Source organism: Passer montanus, unplaced genomic scaffold (genome assembly GCF_014805655.1).
Source record: "Passer montanus isolate IOZ18808 unplaced genomic scaffold, ASM1480565v1 scaffold24, whole genome shotgun sequence".
NCBI lineage: Eukaryota > Metazoa > Chordata > Aves > Passeriformes > Passeridae > Passer > Passer montanus.
Window position 1 is genome coordinate 6679518 of NW_024367037.1, and position 22546 is coordinate 6702063.

The following is a 22546-nucleotide window of genomic DNA, read 5'->3' on the forward strand; positions in this document are numbered from 1 at the left end:
TAAATTAAATATACACTGGCTCAAAAAATACTGTAGTCTTATGAAACCAGAAATATTTTCTGAATTTTAGCTCTTTTGTATCTTGGCAAAGAAAAAAAACAAACATTCACTGCTTCCAGTAAAGCTGTTTTTTCCTTTGCAATCTGCCTAATAAGAAGCTAACACTTAAAAAAAGTTATCAGATATACATAGAAGAATCAACTATGTGTTTATATACACTAGAATTATACAAACAATTTCTGAAAATGAGTTGAAACTAACACAGGTTTTCAGTAGTTCTAAAGCTTCCCCATAATTTTTATTTTATCAGACAAGGCTAACATAATCTGCAAGTACAAGAATTATACTTTACTTAGTTGCAGAATTAAACTGCTACATTTCCAACCAAAGTGTTGAATTGTAAATACTTTTCTGCACATAGCTGGCCAATTTACATTTTCCTAATATTTAATCCTGCAAACTAATACCAAAAATCACACAAAACTTGAAAAAGACAGAAGACAGCTGCAGGTCTAGAAGTTCTAACCAATCTGAAGACTTACTGGAATTAAGATATAGACCTAATTAAACTCTCAAAGGCATTTTCACTATATACCAAGCAAAGCTTACCGCTGTAACATGAGATACATCCGTTGAAGCACTTGCAGAATTCTGTGGACCACCCATGTGCATCTTGCTGATATGTGTATTTAAACTACCCAAGCTTTTGAAGACACAGCTACATTCTGTACAGTTGTATGTAGGACCATTCTTCACCTTAACAAAAAAAAAAAAGTAATTTTTTTCCTACACCTATATTATGTTTTTCATTATTTTTCTATATAACAAGTATACTATGGGATTATGAGAGCTAAAATGGTTTATTTTTTTAAAGTTACCAAAATGCATATGATTATGAAATCAGTCTGGTACCTCTTGGATATAAATGAACTATAATCTATGTGCATGACCACAACTGCTTACTACGACTTGATAACATTGTGAGGCAGCAGACAGGAAAGCAAATGTCCTGCGGCAAACGAGGCCTCAGACTTTTCTCCCTTTACCATCTCCTACCATTTCACACTTAAAAGCAAAATTGAAATGCAACTTTACAATTAAGATGCACCTGAAGATGAAACATCATGCATAATATAAATGGAAATTTGGAAGTATGAAATGAAAAAAATGCAGACAAAACAAACACCATGAAGGGCATGGAAGGTTAATGTCTAGTTTTAACTGAATTTGAACACACAGAACAAAAAAGTGATCAGCAGCCACTTGTTGAGACTTTCAGACCAATGGGTTAAGGTAATTAAAGCAGTTAAATCTGCAGATTCCAACCATCCTCACCTTCCCTCTTCAGTCCATCACACAGCAATAACATCCAGTGTGGCACTTAAAATGTGCAGGGAGCAACAAGGTATTCAAAAGAAGACACCCTGCAGTACTTGCAATATAGTACTGATATTTCACATTATGTGACATTAAACTGCCAACAAGACGCAAAAAGAGGTATGAAGTAATAAAATATGCTACAACTAAACAGTGCTTTAGGAAGTGAGAATCAACCCGTAATTCATTATCAACTGCAATGTTATTTTGTAACTGTCTCAGAAGAAAACAAAGAATTCATAGAGTTCCACACAGGCTTGAAGAAAATACAGCAAAAGCAAGAAAGAAAAAAAATTAATAAATTAACCAAAACAGTAAGTCAAATGCAGGCTCAGGACTGCAAAATACAGCATAGGATGTGATCAGGAGGTAGCATTTATTTAAAGTATCTTATCTCATAATTTGTTTGTTTCATACAGGAAAATGCAGTAACAAGAGGAAAAAAGTAAAAAGTATTTTTTACTTCATCCCTAACTAATATTAAAAAGTCAAATTATTAAATCAATGTTGGTTCATTTTTTTTATGCAGCATAAGGTATCACACACAGAGAGCTGTTAACCTTGAGGATGACTAGTCACACCAGAGAATCACAGAATCAATTAGGTTGGAAAACATCTCTGAGGTCCTCAAGTCCAATCTATGACCAAACTCTACCATGTGAACCAGACCACAGCACTGAGTGCCAAGTACAGTCTTAAATATCCAGGCATGGTGACTCCACCACTTCTCTTGGCAGCCCATGCTAATGTCTAATCACCTGTTCATGAAGGAATTCCTCCTGATGTCCAACCCAAACCACCCCTGGTACAGCTTAAGACGGTGTCCTCTTGTCCTGTCACTGATTGCTTGGGAGAAGAGGCCAACCCCCACCTGGCCACAGCCTCTCCCCAGGGAGTTGTAGAGAGTGATAAGGTTCCTCCCAACACCTCCTCTTGTCCAGGCTAAACAATCCCAGCTCTCTCAGCCATTCCTCACAGAACTTGGGCTCCAGACTCCTCATCAGCTTCATTTCCCTTCTCTGGGCATGCTCCAGGACCTCAACATCCTTCCTGAATTGCGTGTCCTAAACTGGACACAGCACTCCAAGTTACATGACTTAATTAAGTATATTACAAACTATTAAGATATATCCATATACTAAGGCATATCCTAAAAGTAAGAAACTAACATGCTAAAAGGATCCTTAGTAATATCTACCATTGTAACACAAAAATGCAAAATGAGACAGCAAATCTGAGTTAGGGGAAGAGTGAGAACAAAGATGATATTGTGCACACAGGAAGCAAAAGCAAAAAGCGCTATCTCTGTCAGTTCAAAATTTCAAACCAAAACTAGGTCTTTTTCTATGGGTATTTCCAACCACAACTCACTGAAGTCTGCATGGAAATTACTGAACAAAGTTGCATAGCTCATACTGCTAAGAAGATTGTATTACTTTATCACAGCAGTACCTTTTGAGTCTTAAAAACTGTCTGCCAAAAAGAGGAAAAAAGATATAAAGAGGTTGAATTTTTTTCTTTAAACGTATTCTGGAATTTTCTTCTACTTGTATCCAAAAAAACTCTGTAAAAGGCTGCAAGACATACTTCAAAGACAAATGGCAAGTATGTCTTACAACACAATTACAGTGAGTTGCTGTTTGGCCTTGACATTTTTCACCATTTTCTGCTTGGCTGCTTTCGGCTTACTTTCATCTGATTCTAGCCCTTGTTCTCCAAGACTGACATAGATACATTTTCATGCACCTAACCCCACTATTTATTAATCTGCCCATGTACTGAAAAATCACTGGTAAACGAAGGTTTTGCTACTTCTCCTAATGATACATTTATTCAGACCAAGCTAAGGAAAGCTCACAGGTAAAAGCAGCAATCCACACTAGAGCAGTAAATGCACACTGGTTGGAGCACAAAGGAATAGCAAAATTGAGTTAAGATGCATGTTAGCACCCAGGACTCGATGAATAATGGCATTTACCTCAGAGTGAACTCGCTGGATGTGTGACTGCAGGTTGCCTTTCTGGGAGAAGGCGGCGGGACAAAAGGCACAGGCGTGGGGCTTCTCCCCCGTGTGCTTGATCATGTGGGTCTGCAGAGCCCCCTTCTGGTTAAAGGCCTTCCCGCACTCGCTGCACTTGAAAGGTCGTTCACCTGCAAGGAAACAGCCGCACGGTAAGGAGATTTCAGTAAATGTCAGCAGTTTCTGTATCTAAACGAAAAATTGTATCCATAAAAATAAAATACACACGTTATTATACAAGTTATTAGGAGGTTTTGACAAAAAAATTGTTTACCTCAATCACCAACCTCAGCACCTACTCTGATGAAAATGCAGCGACGATCATCAGTTTAAATGGGTAAAATAAAGGAAATTCAGATGAAGCAATTACTTAAAACACCTTTGCTCAATTTGTCATTTGAAAAATGCTATGCAAAATCATTGGAGCAAAAAAAAAAAAAAAAAAAAAACAAAGAGAAAAATAAAAAAGAAACCCAGACATGTTTAATACCCAATCCTATAAAATGCATATATCTTCACAGAAACAAGCAGGCCCGAGGGTAAATGGACAGTAATAAATAACTAACAGCCAAAAATTAAACCTTTTATCAAATTTAAAATCATAAATCTTACAACAACTCTGCAAAAGATGGTATATGGTTCCCAATCCCCAACAAATATTAAGAGCACTCTTTGCAAGCACATACTGAAAATATGCAATTAAATAATGTTTTGGACAGTTCTTCTCAGAAAATAATTTAAGAAACTGTTCATATTTAATATTTAAAGAAAAACTAGACAACATTTTTACAGAAATGCTCTGTCATAATTTCCCAATTTTGGTGCCCTCAGTACTGTGCACAATTACACTTTTTGTATGTTACCAGATATGCATGAAGAACCCCACAGTTACAGAACATAAGAGGTCTGCATAAACAGATTACAACGCTACATAAACTTACTAAAAAAAATTTTCAGTTTCTTACAACAATGTGAACTACTTAACTCCTGGAAACCTCCACTGTGAACTTAGTACTACTACGTTTTTTTTTTTAGTGAAATAGTTCAGCTGTGGTAACTCTAGGATACTGAAAATATTTAACACCTTGCCTTTGCACATTTTCATAGGCAAGACCAGTATAGGCACCCAGTATGCTATCTCTGCTACACCAGTAAGTACTACCATGTGCACATTAAGTCAGTTTTAATAAACATTTTTATATGATTTCTAATTTTATAGCTGTAATTACATCTACTGTAAACTTATTAATTCTTAATTAGGAAACAAAAGAACAAAAGCAGTTATTTTTCTGAAATTGATTTCAAGCATATAATTCACTGAAGGAATGTGTATCTTCTGCTGCTTAGGGGTTTTGAAGGTGCCTTAAGGATTGCAGGTTTTAACTATATATTTTTTAAAAGAGATTAAAATTAAGAACACTGTTTCACATCTGGAAATACAGAATTCCTATTAGGCTTTCATAGGCAAAAAGCTTAGCTTCCAGTAAGAGTTGCTGGTGGACACATGGAAGTATTGCTTCAGGTTAAGTTTGCCTATCTAAGTAAATCTCATTATCAAAATGAAATCTTAACTCTATTGTGGAAAAGTGAAATTTCTGTATCTCAAGTGTAAATTAATAAAATATGGATTTGAGAGGGGGGACAAGGGTTCATTACTCAATCATTAATGTGGGAATTGCAGTCCCTGAGATGTGATTTTTTTTCCCAGAAGGGTGTAAGTACTTGAAATGACTAGCTAGAACAAAAAAAGTACTGCAATTATGAGACTAACGTAATGCCACCCATTGTGCACAGATCTGCTATTTTAACACTTAAAGACTTGGGCATTCTAAATTCTCTAAAACAGAGTTGTTCTTTTATACATATCTACAGTACCTCAAGCAGCCAAATGCCAGACAGATTGTCTGCAGATTTAGAGTACTAGCATACTTCACTAATTAAATGAGTATTTGCAAGCTAATTGGAAGTTAAAATGACCTCCCATCATGTGCAGATTAGGACTGCATTTTCTGTTTCTGGTTTCCCAACAGACAAATGTTTTTCAGTCTTAAAAAAAAAAATAAAAAAAGCCCTTGAACTTTTCGAAGCTTTAAAAAAGCATCCATAGCCAACTATAACCTTGTTTCTTTATTCTGACTAGAATAAGATAATGAATTAAATAGAGCCATGAATCTAAAACACTGAAGTTAATTTTCACTGACCTTTGTTTGATACTACTTTCAAGCAATTGTTTTAAAGCAGGTACAAGGGTGACCTCTTGTGTTACTTTTCTATAACTAGATCTGTAAAACTTCAAAAGATTCTTAAGAAAGTGTCACACAATGGTCTTATTATTTCTTTGTAAACAAGGCCATTCTTGTAGATGGCAACTCATCACATCACTGTCTGAACAGTGATATTACACTGACTGATATTACAAAGAGAATTGCACACTTACACAAATGTATACCTGAATTAGCTAAAAACTAAACAAATGGCAATTTATTCAGTATGTATGAAAAATACGTATTGAACATCACTGGAATATCTTCAATGAAGACTTTGTTTAAAGCCAAACTCCTGCTATAATAATGTATACCTGGTTAAAAGATGAGAACTATTTTTTCATAGTCATCTGTACACTTTGAAAGTTGTATATTATTTTATGCTTGGCACTTTTCAATTATTTCCCTTGCTTATGGTTTAAACATGCACATATTTATGTCAGAAATGTAATAAAAAACATTTCCTACTCATTCTTCCAATCTGAACAGTCACCTGCACTTCTTCAATTATCACAACCTAGGCTTACCACCTCAGAAGATCACTTCTTAAGTTCAAATAAATCAATTTAAAAAAATGCAAGACTACTGCTTTTTTTAGTATCATTAATTCTCATGTACTTGTGCTCTTTTTGCAACTGTAGATTTTAGAACCTACTTTCCAGAATACATAAGATCTAATTTAAAGTAGGTGACTGGCCCTTATGAAGGGATTCTGATTTTAGGGCCCATTGAAACTCTAAGTACCAAAACTGATATTTGCTAACAAATGAAATGCATATATTTTTTCACATTTGTTAACTGCTTCTAATCACACAAATCCAGAAAATTTAGAAGTATATAAATTTCCTAAGCAAATGAATTACATAAAGTTTATTTTAAACCAACAGGTAACTGTATCTAATAAGCCTAAATGTATTAATAATATTTCAGGTCCCAACAGGGAGAAAAAACACACAGCATTTTGGAGGTTAACTGATTTTGTTAAAATAAGTACTTCCACAACCTTACCTGTGTGTATTCTAACGTGCCGTGTTAATTGACTTGGTTTCTGGAACGTCTTCCCACAGTGAGGACAGGAATAGGTAAACCCACTTCTATCAATGTTTCTGTTGTAAGATCTGGTATTTGATACCCTGTGATAAAGAAAAAAAAGAAAAAAAGCAATTTTAATATGAATTGTTATTTTGAAGAAGCTTCTTTAACCTCATTATTTCTAACATAGTGTTCACTTGGTGGCAACATAGCTGCAACAGTGAAAACCCAAACTCCATAATGATACTAAAAGAACAACACCAACAGCTCTTTTCTCGGTACCTCCAGGCACAAGACTTTTAGTTATTTCTGCACTAAAGATCCGACACATCTTAGAGGCTCTCTTCAGACATTTTCAGGGTGAATTCTGCCAGAAGAATACGGTGACTTCACAAACATTTTGGTGGGAATATTCAACTCTGTGCAACTCTATTTCTTTTGCCTGAACGTAGCAAAGTCATTCATTCTGAGCTAGAATACACAGATCTCATACACTGGAGTACAAACACACTTGCTGCAGTCTAGCAAGAGCAAGTTAAGAATTTAACAATCCAAATATTCACCATTGACCCTCAAAAACAAATCACACTCTCCAAAGAAACACAGAAATAGAGAATATAAATTCCCAAAATTCATTTTGTTACAAATCAAACTAACTAGTTTATTCATCCTAACGCCTCTAAACAGGAGCTGTTCACAAGGAACAATGGTTTTAGTAGGTACATTTATATAACTCAACACAAACCTAACTTGACCCTTCAAATCTTTACATTTCTGTTTGCAGATTGAAATTTACAACACTTGTTTAAACCTCCTGTAACACAACTATTAAGAAGTTAGAATCTCTATTAACTTCTAGTAAGAAGAACTGGGAATAGACAAGATTTCTTGGTTTGCATATGTAATTTTCCTCATCTGTTTTTTATAGAAACAGTGAAAAGAGAGATCAGCTGTCAAGACTTTAGGCTTTTTTAATTTATAAAGTAAACCAAGAGAAGTTTTTTTCCTAAAAGTAAAGTTAAAATAGAGAGCTGAAAGAAAAGACAGAACAAATATTCACCAAAAATAAGAACAGCATTTACCAGGCTTCTTTTTTCCCCCCCTTCATTTTGTGCTTTTTCAGATTTACAAGAAACTCATGGGAGGCTGTAATGGGGAAAGATGATTAAACTGCAAAGAACAAGTAACATCTTTGCAGAATGAAAGCATTAAAACTTTTGTCATTATAATAAATGCTATGTAAAACTAATATACATTTACTTCAATATACTGCTATTAGTGTTCAAAATCATAAACACACTTCAAAAATCACTTTGCATCAGAGAAACTTGATGCATGTTTACAAATAGCTGGCAGATGAACTATGCTTAGTATGTGTGCCTAAACACAAAAACAGGGGGAAAAAAGGCCTCCAAAAATAACCACCCACTTAAGCAAGGTTTTAAAAAGAAAGTGTCATTTTAGAACAGCATACCAAAGAAAAGATATTATCTGCATAAATCATGGTACTTGCTGACTGGAAATACTACTCCTGCTTTTCTCAGCTATCACCATAAAATTAACATCTGCTCATTTTGTTATAGTCCCATGATTGTCACCTTATTTTATAGTGAGTTTTCATATGCTCCTTTAGCTGTGAGGAAGTTTCAAATTCCTTTTTGCAAGACTTGCAGCTGTGAATCCTACTGCCTGCCAATTCTTGACGATGTTCTTCCATGTGTATGGACAGCTGACTCTGTAAAGTGAATTCATCTCCACACTCTGAACAGATAAGATTCTGAAAGAGATAATAGAGACTGATTTTTCAAAACAGCAGTGCACAAGCTTTGTTCAAGCAGATTAATTTACCCTTCTATGGACACTGGCAGCTGGAAGCAAGCAACAAGAGACGTATACAAGCAAGAAGAGTTCATGAGCCCTGTGATATAAATCATGTACAATAATCACTGCAAGATTATATTAATATTTATATTTTAAGAAACTCTACCACAACTGAGTTCTTAAAAACTTCATATGGCAGCAGAAACAAGCAGTTCAGTACAATCCTCACCACTCCCTAATTCCTTGGTGGACTGGTTCAAGACACACACAGAAGCTCACCTCAGTGCCATTACACCATGGTCTACAGAAACATCTGTAACAAATAAATACTTTCTAACCAAAATCACAGTAACTGTGGATTCAGGGATTTCACACTTTTACAGGTTAAAATGACAGTGAATGTCACTTTTAAACAGTAATCCCACCACAGTTAGCACTGACTTAATTCTTAAGCTTTCTTGACAGTAAAGATGACAGAAATAAAGTGGGACACAATGTTTCTAACATAGCTCTTACAACCCATTACTTTCAGACAGGTGTTTTCATCAGCTCAGTTTTCAGTAATTGTGATCATCACTGCAAATTGAAATGTTTCTTATACTCCCCTCTTTCTCCCTCTCTCATAACAATCAACAAGAAAAGTAAAAACAAACAACAGAAAACACCCATGTTCATTTCAAGAAGGATATTAACAAGAATGTTTTAATCAAGAGGAACACAGGTATGCAATGTTATTTTTGGACTGTTTTGACAATAAATTTGTTCTTTAAGTCTGAAAAAAAAATTCTGCAGTCTCACATTTCCAGACAAAAGCTTAAAAACCTGAAGTCCTTTAATGAAATTAATTACCAATTCAAAAATTATTTGTTTAATCTAACCTAGATGTCATTATTATTGCATTCAAGTTACAGAGTGAGCAACAAATAACTAATTTTTTTTTCTAGGACATACATTCAAATCTGAATACTTCTTATGGGCATCTACTGCTCTTTCACAACAAATTTAGTTTACAATTTTAGATTTCTAAAAGTGGGGAAAAATTTTATGAAGGGAAACCTACAATTACTATGCCAAGCTCATGAACCTCAAAACTGAGGGATTTTGAATTGCTTCTCAGCATTTTTTAGACATGCATATGTATCATGCTGCAAACACACATGTTCTATTAAGCAACTTCTACAAACCAAAAAGTAGCCTAAGATGAAGTTGAGACAATTAAAATCTTCATTGTTCTATTCAGTATTGTGAAAGTTGCTGTAGGAAAGCAAGACCACAGTAATGCAGAAAAACTACAAAAAACCCACCTATATATCACATCAACAGACTTTGCTATAGGCAATACCAGATATAATTTTTGGCTCCTCAAGCAAACAAAAAAATCACAACCACACACAAAACAAGTGATTGAACACTGTAACCTCACTATGGGTAAACCACCTTTTTACACTAAACAGAAGGAGATGATCATATGCAAAATTCCCAAACTCAGAAAAAAAAATTTTAAAGTTCTACTCATTGGATTCTGCCTGTTTTAACTCTCCCTATCTTACCAGACACAACATCTGAAGAACACTTTGGAATTCATGATCTTCACCTGTTTTGTATTTGTGACTCCCAGCATCTGCAAAGGATTTTACTCTGCACTTTTTCAAAAGATCATTGCTCACAAATTATTACACAATACAAATCAAATACAGTGAATATTTCTAAAAAAAAAACTAAAACAAACAAAACCCCAAAATCACACAAAGTAAAACATAAAAATCCAAACCAACAGGATCTTATAATGAAGGAATTTTCATTTTATATCCGCCAAACATCAGTTTTAACTTTTTCAACATATTAAGGGGTTCCTAAAGCCTAAAAGCCCTTCATGTTCATGAAAAAAGAAGACACAGTAGCAGTTCTAACGTAAAAAATAATTTGTGTTTCAGTTTTTTATTCACCATTTCTATCTTGCCAGGGCAAAATGTAGCAATGAAAACCACTGTGCATTTCCACTGAAAAAATGGACAAGATCAACAATTCTCAAGAAGATGGGTCATATTTGTGCAAGATATATTCTTTATGACTTCTCAAGAGAAAGCTACCCCATATTAGTGAGTAATTTCAAATATGAAGTTTTTCCCTCACACCAGTATATCACATATAAATCACTAAAGAATGCAAGGAGGAAAGTCTCCTGCAAGCTCAGTATCAACAGCCCAGAAAATTCCTTCCAGAACCTCTCACATGGAGCAATCAATCACAAAAATCTAAGTTTCACAGACAGACCCATTCTCCCAAATCTCACTAGAACTGTTCTGTTCTTTCCCATCTGCATTCGTCTGTAGATAAAGCTGCCTGACACAGCACAGCACAAGGGTAAAGTTCCACAAATTTCATTTTGCGAAGCAATCTTCTTAACCTCTACGTATGTCCCTAAAAGTATATGCACTTTTGCTCTGATTTCCAATTTTTAACCCTTCTAACAACAAAAGGAAGAAGCGCGGACATGAGGGCGAATGTGCTCCACCGACACTTGTAAACCTGCACGTTGTGGAAAACCCCTCAGTGACAGCTAGTGCCATCACCAACAGCCTCTGCTTCAAGTTCAAATTCCAGCTCTCCTACAGGTCCTGTGCATAATTACTGTGAAAGTCATTCCTGCAGTTTTATGTGGATTAATTGCTACATTCAACTCTGTTTTATCACAAAACTATTGGGTATTATAAGAAACACATTCATTAGCAATTGAAATATGTTCATATTTTTATAAATTCAATTTTCAAGCTGCAGATGGAATTTGAAATTTGAAGGCATCACACAGCCTATTCTTCTGACATCTGCACCAAAGCAACAAAATCAGCACTGCTGAAGTGCAGGAAAAATCACTTAGTGGTAGAAATAAATACATACCAAAAACCACTCTCAGGTGTCTTTCTTGATGCTTAGTTTCCTTATTCTGATGTTCTGAGCAATTCATAAATCAAGTTTCCTTAATAATACCAATTAAGCCATATATCATATAGATACATTAATATACAGTAAATTGGACTCTAGTCCACTTAACTTGGCTGCCTACTTGACTGTGTACATGACAAAACATGAGCTAAAATGATTAAAGAAGGAATACAATCTCTACAGATGGCATGCCCTGCCTCTGGTTTAGGGAAAAGTACACACAGGCCTATTATCCCCAACTTACAGGTCAAAACTGCTGTAAGCTGTCAGCAATTGGCATGGAGAAACACACCACTGTTACATTTGTGATTAGAAGTCGGACATTAAAAGTGCATTCCTGATTCAGCTCCAGTTCTCCAAAACAAAGTGCAATTTTTAAAAAGCCTTAACAGGAGGAAGATGCAATTACATTATCAAAAACTTGGTATTTTGGGCAGTGCATTCAATTCTGGCAATTGTAGGAATGCAGTAAAAACTATCAAGTCTGCAAAATACACCACTATGTATTAACTGCTAAGAATTTAACCAACACTCTATCAAAACGAAAAATGGAATTTTGATAGGGGAAGGAACAAGTATTTGAAGCAAAACAACCAACCACTTAAAAACAGAGGTGGAAGCTGTAGATAAGGGAACAGCTTCATCTATTTCTGTGAATGGTGAGAGTGCCTCACCATGACATCAGCCATCAAACATTATTTCTTATGTGTGAGCTTATTAATGTAGATTAAGTCACAGAAGTATCTTCAAAATAAAAGTATGTGCAAATAACCAATCAATTAATGTTCATATATAGTATGATATGGTATCTATCAAATATGCTCAAGTTCCTTTTGTTCACAAAGACACGTCGGGAACACTCATTTATAATCACGATATTAATTTCTGTTACTAATACTAAAACAGACTCCCCACATAAAGTTTTATATTTCTTCAGAACAAAATAACTTATTCAAAATTTAAATTTACACAAAACCTAAAGCATACAGATAAAGGATTAAATACAACCACGATGACATGTCTTTTCAAAAGTAAATTATACAGTTTAATGCAGTACCTCCTCTTTCTCATGTAGCATTATATGTGCTTTCAGACTGGCTACCCTGGAGAACTTCTTGTTGCACACAGGACACGTAGGATCTTCGCCATTGTGAGTACATTTGTGAAGTGTCAAGTTGAATTCAACATTAAATGACATCGGACACTGGTCACACCGGTGAGGCTGTTTGTTAAAATCACAAAAATAAAGACAAAGTTCAGTCTTCCCATAAGCTATATTGTCCTAGGTTACAATATTAAGATGTATTATATTCCCATCTTTAAGAGTTGTTGAAACCAGGAGGGGGATGTTTTTCCTTATCTCCTGTTAATGGGCCCATCAATGCCTTTCTGCATGACTCACAGATAACTCCCTCCAGGAGCCATTTCTGTTCTTCCCATCTTTAAGAGTTGTTGAAACCAGGAGAGGGATGTTTTTCCTTATCTCCTGTTAATGGGCCCATCAATGCCTTTCTGCATGACTCACAGATAACTCCCTCCAGGAGCCATTTCTGTTTAATGGGAAATCAAGGACCCACCACCTGATCACAAAATGATAGCAGCCCATTGTGAGATGCCCTGCCCAGGGGGAAGGAGCTAAGCATTCCCACCTGGATATAATCTGGGGTTTGGGACAGAACAGTCTGTCTTTCCACTGGATTCCCAGAGGAACAGGTGTCTTTTCCACTGGAGCTTCAGGGGAAGATTACACCCTTTCTACAGGATCATTGCTCCAACAGAACCACATCTGCCACTCCAGGAGCACTGCAGCCACCAATCCAACTGACCAACAGGGTGTCAGGTTGTATTCTAATTTTGTCAGTAGTTTTTCTTTTGTATTATTACATGTATTTTGGTTTTCTTTTCCCTTCTCCTAATACATTGTATTTCTGACTTGGAGTCTCTCACTGGTTTTGCTTTCAAAACAGAACATATACATACCCTGAGTGACACATATAACCATACAAATCAAAATGTTAAACATTAAGAAAGAGCAATTCAAGCATTACACAGGATAATGATGCTTAATAATACTAATATTAATTATTTTATCTTCTTTGCATCTCCTTACAAAAAATACAAATACAGCATTTTAAGAGCACACAGGGAAAAGAAAGAAGGGGAACTAAGGAAACCAGAGACTCAAAACTAAGACTGTCTGAAAAGAGTGAAGTTAGTAGGACAGAGCAATGAGCAGGAGACAGAAATACATTTTCCTATTTTAACTGTGACCATGATTCACCCAGAGGTGGCTGGACACTGGAAGAGGCTCCCCAGGGAAGTGGTCACAGCACCAGGCCTGACAGAGTTCAAGGAGGATTTAGACAATGCCCTCAGGCACACATGTGACTCTTGAGGTATCCTGCACAGTGACAGGGGTTGGTCTTGATGATCCTTGTGGGTCCTTTCAACTCAGCATATTCTGAAGTTCTATGAAATCTCCTGAAGTAAAACTAATAATCAAAACAGCAAAACACTTGGTTTATACTAGGCCTGACTGCTCTTCACTTGGTATCTGCAAACCAGTTTTCATTCGTTAAGAGCACTTTCACTTTTGAATGTAAGGGCTCTTACATAAGCGTGCAATAGCATGGGTTTAACTTTATCAACTTTACAACACTGAAACTTGTGTAAGTTGGTAAGTTGTTCTTTTACCAGTTTTCATTCATTAAGAGCATTAACTTTTGGATGTAAAGGCTCTTACATAAGCGTGCAATAGCATGGGTTTAACTTTATCAACTTTACAACACTGAAACTTATGTAAGTTGGTAAGTTGTTCTTTTTATACGTGAATTATCTCCAAGTGCTACATTTTGTGAAAATTAATCTGTATTTAGGGTTACCTCAAAAAGTAATAAAGTTATTTTCCTATCACATGTAAGTAGTTTTAGCTTTGTGAACTAGAAAGCAAGGCAAATAAGTTAAATGCTTCATATTATTGATACAACTTGTGGCAAAAGCTTCATTTAAAAAGCCAGTCCAGTCTTAATCACATATTGGTATTCTTCTCATTCTTTCCCAAATTTGACTTGTAAGCAGCTAAAGTTATGACATTAATCCACTGATTAATACATACATACTAAATCAGTTTACTAGTAGGATCCTGTTGATAAATGTAGGCATTATTTTCTTTTTATTGCTAATGTGTAGAATCACTTTGCAAACTCTACTGAAAAAAACCCTCATGTATATTGTCATCCACCTGGGTAATTTATAAATCAAAGAAAATGGCTAAAATTAGAAATTACTGATCTGGAAACAACAATCCAATTAAAGGGCATCAAAGGAAGGTCCTATCTCAAAGGAAACATGAGAAAACATGAAAGAGGTATGTCACAAAACTCTAAGGTCCCCAAGTAGTAATTATTAATGGTGTGACTGAAAAGAAATGGAAAAGATATCTTGTGTTAGCTTCACTTGACAGTATATGAAACTATCAATGTACACTGGTTATATCTAGCATAAGTCATACCTTGTCATTTTGCTCATGATCCCTCATATGGCGCTGGAACTGGGTCTCTCTTGGAAAAGACAGCAAACAGATCTCACACTTATGGAAGCTGGGTACTTGGTAGGGAAAATTACCGTTCTCTGTATTCGGTGTCAGAACATCATCTACAAAACAAGCAATAAAACATTTGTTTGAAGTTACATTTTATCTACTTATAATTTACTGTAAAAAACAGAATAACTTGACGCAGCAACTATTCCAATTCCTCTAAGATTTTTGACTTATCCAACAGTGTAACTTCAAGGGATCCAGAAGATCTCAGGCATAAATATTACTGCTTCCCTTGACATAAGATAATTCAAGTATTTCCACATCTCAAACTGCCAGTCACCACAGACATAAATAATCACCTTTTCACAGTGATTTGAAATAAATTATTTCTGTGCTTCACAAACAGCCATCAAGTTTGAAACAAAATGAAACCTTGCAAAAGACACTAGGTATGAATAGGCTACTGCCAGGGGTTCCTTTTAATATTACATCACATGTTTCTAAAAAAGTTTTTTAAAATTAATAGTCAGCCCTCCCTCCCTTCTCTTGCTCTCTCTTTCCCTAAGAGAAATTTAGACATGCTTTCTTTCTTCTCCTTCTGGCATTACAAAATCGTTATTAAAACCTATTTAAAACCTTTAGAGTTGTAAACCCAACACCAATGTTTCAAACAGTTAAGAGAGATGCAATAAACTGCAAGTCTAAGTGTGTACATATTCATTCAATGGAAAGAAATGTATTTTTCTTTAAACAGACCCAGACTAAGCCCATACAGTTTTCTTTTGACCTCCTACAGTCATGTAACTTTTGATACACAAGTCGCAAGCTTCTACATCCTCCTGCTCAAATGAGTGAATTCAATCCTATAAATAATTTATGATATAAGGAAAATATTAATCCAAGGAAGTTAAACACATTTTACATGTGAGATGGTACTGTATTACTAAATAAGTTATCTTCATTTAAGAAAAAGCAACTGGCAGGAGGGGTCAGCTTGTGCTGCAGGTTAGGGTCATGGAAGAGGAAAAAATCTATAGAATTCAGTTTCAAACCGCCACAACTAAAACTGCATCAATAAACAGAACACAAAAAGAATGGAACATTGATTTTAGTATCCAGACATGCAATGTTTCTGATGTTTGTCTTTATGTCGGTACTTTTCTTCATGTATGTAAGAACTAGGCATAGGAAGTAACAACAACACAAGCAGAAGTTTACAGCATCCTGTTTACATTTCCTCAGAGGAAATTGAAGATTATACAGTTCATATAGTATTTCCATGCTACTACACCCACTTCAAAGTCATCTCTCATTCACCACAGCCTTTACAAGGAGAAAGAAAATATCAGTACCTTATGTCCTGATCATTTTCTTTCCCTGCTAAAATTCTCATAAACAAACTTTAAAACCTCGTAATTGGGGAAGCTGTAGGAAACATTTCAGCACAATTTATTCTGGGCAAGAAATCACAACAAAAAACAATGCCCTAGGGACATGCACTTCCCATTCCTGGACTAAGTGACCCAATTAAATTTTGCTTTGCAAAGTTTAGTTATCAAATATTTCTCTGTAATAGAATGATGCAAACATCACTTATCTTTCTCATATGTAAACTTACACTTACTGCACCCTTTAACAGACTATAAATTCATAGCATGCAGACACTATCAATAACAACCCTGAAATGGCCACATTTCTTCAAAAGCTGAAAATCACAGCTTTAATCACAAGGCACAAACCTTTAAGCAATCTTGTGATAAATATGCCTGAGTAGGAAAAAAGGACACAAAATCAGTTTCTGTAACTAATGCCATCACAAGAGAAGTGAAAGAAAAACCTACTCCTACACTTGGGCTATATGGAAACATAATGCACAAGGCTTTCTTTTCCCCTGGAAAAAGGAGTAATTGTTCAACCCCATGTAGATCTGACCTCTCACTTTAAATTGAGAACTGAAAAATGGTCCAATCCATGACTTTCCAAGGGCCCTCAAACCTTCTCCTTGAACCAAAGAGATTCTTATCTTTAAACATTCACTCTTGAGATCAAAGGCACTACACAATATGCAAAAACAATGTGGAAGCAATTGAAGTAGCAAAAATGTAACAGTGACATCATCAAAGGTGCTAAATTCTCTACACTTTGAAACAAAAACCGAACATGCTCACTAGTTTCTGAATAATACTGCCCAATGGCATCAGTCTTAGGTCACTAATATACCTATGTATCATTTTTATTAAAATGTGTGTCATGTCTGTATTGACCAATACTGATTAATCTACAGGCTGTGAATTTTCTTCTGCAATTTTAGGAGGAGTTTAACTATAGGATGAAAAATTAAGTATCTTGTAATATTTCAACAGAATTTGATCACTATAATTCTATGAAATCAGACCACCTGATGCAGTACCTGAAAGCATTTCAGCTTTTCTGTAAAAAGACAGCAATAACCACTGCTAAAAGAAACAGAAAGAAGCAACAAATGCATAATCTTAAAATATTTAATAGAAAATAACAGAAAACCAGCCTGAACTAATAAAAATGAGGAGCTGAACATATCACATCTCATGCCAAAGCATCACAAAGTTCTCCAGACTAGTTCATGGATGTTCATAAATCCTGAGCTGCCTCCAAGCTGTTCCACCTTCCCAAAGGCACTCTGATCCCATGGAAGAAGAAACAGAAGGCGCCATATAGAAAATGAACTGCTTACATCCATAACATTTTAAGCATTACTCTTTTTTCTAACTCTTTTCAAAGCCAAATTTTACAAGGTTATTTGGTCCTTTTATATTGCTAAAAAGCAAAGGGAAGACATTGGGTGTTGCAGTTTGTTTGGGGGGGGGGGGGGCCCCCCGGGGAGTCTCTGGAGGAGCCCCCTAAGCTGAGAGTTTCCTGTAGCAGCCGGCAGGCAAGGAGACTCCACATGGCTTTTGAGGGTGCTGATTAGATGAGGGTTTATTGGGGTCCCACCCCCGGGAGCAACATAGTTTCTGAGGAAGAAGGGGGGAAGGGGGAGAGAGGGAGACTCTAGGAAGAGAAGGGGCCAAGAGAGCGTCTTGTCTCCCCTGCACAGCCTAACAGGGAGATTCAAAGTGGGCACGGAATAAGATTTGGGCCAATGGGATTACAAATACATGAGACTTCAGGGGAGGAACACAGGCTTGGAATAAACCCTACATTTTCGAGGGGCGAGACAGAGCACACCATTTAACTAAAATGCAACACCGCAATTGGGGAATCAGGACTGGACTCTAGAATCACCTGGACTGTGAAGTCCAGCTTCTCTTGGCAGAAGACTCTCAGTGCAGAAATCCTTAAGGACAATGCACAGCAGATCAACTTAGGTTGGACTCCAGAAGTCTTCAAAGGCTCAGCTATTGGGAGATCAGGCTGAAGTCTGTTCTAGGTAGTTACAGCCACTATGTCCACTAAAACAGTCCAGTTTGGACATTAAAGAATTCTAAAAGTTCAATTGCTTCACATTTTCTTAAAGGGCAGGACTGTTATCTAATACAGATTTAAATTAAAACACAAACTCATTTATTCATTAACACTATATCTGAAGTAGCCTATGGGAGAGATGAGACTATAGTGTCTTTTTTCCTTTGTATTGTCACTAAAACAGTCTGGTCCTCTATCACTCACTAAATACTGGATATTTTAGCGAGTTGCACAGCTTCCTTTTAATAAAGACGTAGGAAGCGACTTCATAGCTTACTCTTCTCCTGACAAGGAGAGTATTCAGAAAAATATCCCTCCTGAAATCAAACAACTGGGTAACAGCAAGGCCTAAACTGTTACACTGCATTTAGAATTAGGAGGACATAAAAACAGGAAAGACACTGTCAATTAAAGAAGCAACAAGCAAGTGAGCCATATTTTGACTTTTCAGGCAGATGTCACAGCCTCATGAAGTATGACTCAGGACTGTTTTCATTTCAATGTTATTAAAAAAGGTATTTCAAAAATGAAATAACCATTTGACGCAATTTGTTTGTTAGAAGAATCAGTATCCCAATGAAAACTTTATTTACAATGATACCTCTTTCATAAGAAGTCTAAGTAATAACCTACACTACTGTATTTCACATAAATCAGCAATAAAATAATCTTTCCCTATATCAGAGGGAAAAAATGCTTACGGTGCATCAGCTTGGATCATCAAACAAGCCAAATGCTGCAAAATACTGAACCTATCTTAAAGACCAATACTTTTGAATACCAAAAAAACATGCACACAGCAAGTTCAAGAAACTAACAGGAGGGCATGAATCCAGTATTTTTTAAATGCACTGAGAAATTTGCCCAAAAAATTGCAAGAATTCTATTTCCCTGGGTACCCAAGTGAAAAAAATCAAAATACTGACATAATCACACAATGTTTGATGGACACATTTATCATTTATCATATTAACAAGAATCTCATTAATAGACAAAATGATGCTTATGCTCTCAGAAAAATGTAAGTATTATAAACACAAATTAAGCAATCTATTTATTGTCAGGTATACTCTGGCAAATGAAAACACAAGTCTGCTTTTTTAATGAATTAATGCAATTCAGAATGCCACTCAAGCCAAAACCACAGAATTAAAAGTCTGAGGTTTTAGTTCAAGAGGACATTAATTGATTAAGTACCTAACATCAACACAATCACAAGAAAAATTGGCATGCTCTTTTAGAGAGCAGCTTCTTATTAATATCTGTAAACAAACACAGAGAGAGAAAACAGAAAATGACTGAGTAACAAACCTCCTGAAAAATAAGGGATTCTTTCAGGTCTGCACACTACAGCAAATTATAAACCTTGCTGAACAGAAGAAAAGTTTCAAACATTTCAATTTATTAGTATTAGCTGCATACTGTGCAGAAGCCACTGTCACTTTCTATTTTTTTTTTCAATTTGCATGTTAGTCTAGCTGCAACATAAATCAGCCTTAGTTCTTCAGAGCTTGGTAGTGACAGTCAAGTATCAATACAATTAACCTGAACAGGGAGCACTTAGCTCATTATGCGCCATCAAACACACCTTTGTCAACTTGCACTGACAAACATATTTTTGTCTGTATTCTTACAGTTTGTCCAAAGTGCCAAAAATAGGAGAATCAGATTTGCAAAGTACCTATCAAACAAACCTATAACAAACTTTCAGTTTAAATATGGTCTTACTTGAATACTCCTAATGTTACAACCTGTAATGTCTTTCCTGAATTTATTGTCCCTCACAGAGCAGCAATAAACACTTTGGGTGAATTCAGCTGTGATACAGCCTTCACAACACTTGACCTCAGGAGCTGAGTCAGCAAGCAGGTGCTCTCTGCTAGAAGCCACTGACGACAACTCAGTGTGGAAGGAGGAAGACAGAATTAGAGCACTCGCAGCCATTCCCTCCTTATGTAAGCAGCAGTGTGCCTCATGGCAGCCCACAGCCCTCTCTGCAAGGCGCAGATGGACTCATTCAGCTGTGAATGCAGCACAGCCTTATTAGATCTCTAATAACCTCCTCGAATCCAACTGAAAGGACATTGCAAATAAACACTCAAGCTTGTAAAATCCATGGGTGAAAACTTGTCACTTATGTTAAATGGCAGCTAGCAAGCCTAGGGACAAAAGGGTCTGACCCTATCAAAACCTATTTACTAATTTATGAGCAGAAAGAAAGTGGTAGGACAAGAGAACAAAACAGGGATGGCAATACTGACATCTCCTCATACTACACTTGAACTCACAGAACACAAATGATAATGAATCATTATAACATTTTGCTTATTTCTGCAATCATAAAAGCAACAGATTAGTTTAAATCTAGCTCAGAACTCTAAACAAACAGTAGGCATTCCTTTTGACTCCTAATGGGAAGAGCAGGAGAAGGACTCAACTCTCAAAAAAATGTGGAAATCAATCAAGATTTGCACATGTAAGACAAGGTATTTTTATTATGCTTTGGTCAACACTTAATCTGGAACACACTGCTGGGATGGACATCCAGGGGTGAGTCACTTGGCATGCGCCAACACGAAGTAGATGCACTCCTTTCAGGAGCAGAGTGCAGCCAGAGCACAGCCACACCGCTGCACCTCCGCTGCAGACGCCTGAATTAACTGTCTGAGGACACAGAATTCACAGCTCCCTCACAGCCAGCGACACGCTAAGCAGGTTGCACTGAGTCTGGCCAGGATGGAGTTAACTTCCCTCCTATCAGCCCATATGGTGCTGTGTTTCAAATTTGTGACTAAAACAATGCTGCTAACATCACTGCTTAAGCTATTGCTGAACAGTGCTGCACAGCATGAAGGCCTTCTCTGTTTCTCACTTTGCCCCCACAGTGGGTAGGCTGAGGGTGGGAGAAAGGCTGGAGCTAACACAAAGGGATATTCCAAGCCATAAACCATCATGTTCAGCAATATAAACAGGGTTAGTTCTTCCAAGGTAGTGCTCTTGGCTCAGAGACTGAGCACCAGACTGCACCTCTGTGTGTGATGGCAAACATTTACCTTTGCACCACTTGGTTGGGCTTTTTGTTGGTTGGCAATTTGGTTGGTTGGAGGGGGGTTTATATTTATTTTTTTTTACTTTCTCGCCTTATTTCCTCAACTGCCTTCATCTTAATCTACAAGTTTTTTCCTGCTCTTGCTATTCCCATTCCTTCTCTCACCCTACTGCAGGAGAAAGTGAGAGAGTGGTTGGAAGGTGCTTAATTGCTGGCCAAGGCCAACCTACCACACAGATACACCATCCATATCATCCTAACCTACACAGACAACTGGAAATTGGAATTTCCATCACCAACTTTGATAGCTTCGTTTGACATTCAGGTAAATATTGCTGTATTTATTGCTAAATGCTCCAAAACAGGAATTACACTTTTTTTCACAGCTGCATATGAATATACCAAGCTACCATTTTTCAGCTGTTTGTTTTCACGTTATTTAGATTTCTCATGTGTGAAGCCATGACCTTTACCTGTGCACAGCAACTACACTGCTAACAGAAACTTCTGAATGAAGTAAATTATTTACTACATGGTTTTCCCTCTTCCAGAGAACGACAGTAATCCAACTGCAGCAATAAAAATCAAAAGAGGGATATGAGAGATCTCAAATAGAAATTTTAATTATATTTGGAAGTACTTAATGCATGGGAATAAATGAGGTATGAAGGCATCAGCACAGATGGAATAGGAAATAAAATTCCTGCAACTGGTGGAAAGCTATGGACAAGGGACAGAACAAGAACTGAAGCTATCACACAGACAGAACACAAGTTACTCAACTGCATAGAATACTTGGGAAAAGACATGGACATTATTTCAAGTATAGTGACAAACTAGTGTGGAATTAAAGCATGCCAGTGTAATCCAAGTTTATAATCTTTATCACCCAATGACCCTTGGTACATAAATGTGGATTAAATTACTGCAGAACCGTGAGATACCAGAGTATCACCATTAAAGCCTAAATATAAACCTTTTCTAAGGCAAAAGCTTGAGTAGTTGTTCTTCCTGCATGTTTTCCAAAGAAATTACTTATACCTATTGCATTTAAG

The 22546-nt window shown here is 36.3% G+C and overlaps 1 protein-coding gene across 7 annotated transcripts in view; it reads right to left on the reverse strand.

The window, feature by feature from the left end:
* ZNF236 (zinc finger protein 236) overlaps positions 1-22546 on the reverse strand; it is a 77982-nt gene that overhangs the window by 51613 nt on the left and 3823 nt on the right. For all 7 annotated transcript variants that reach the window (XM_039711155.1, XM_039711153.1, XM_039711156.1 and 4 more), the window contains exons 2-7: positions 14969-15111; positions 12515-12679; positions 8292-8470; positions 6670-6794; positions 3356-3528; positions 610-756 (exon numbers count right to left, since the gene is read on the reverse strand). In XM_039711155.1, the coding sequence (XP_039567089.1) occupies positions 610-756; positions 3356-3528; positions 6670-6794; positions 8292-8470; positions 12515-12679; positions 14969-14995 (816 nt within the window). In that variant the 5' untranslated portion in view covers positions 14996-15111. The remainder of the gene's footprint in view (positions 1-609; positions 757-3355; positions 3529-6669; positions 6795-8291; positions 8471-12514; positions 12680-14968; positions 15112-22546) is intronic.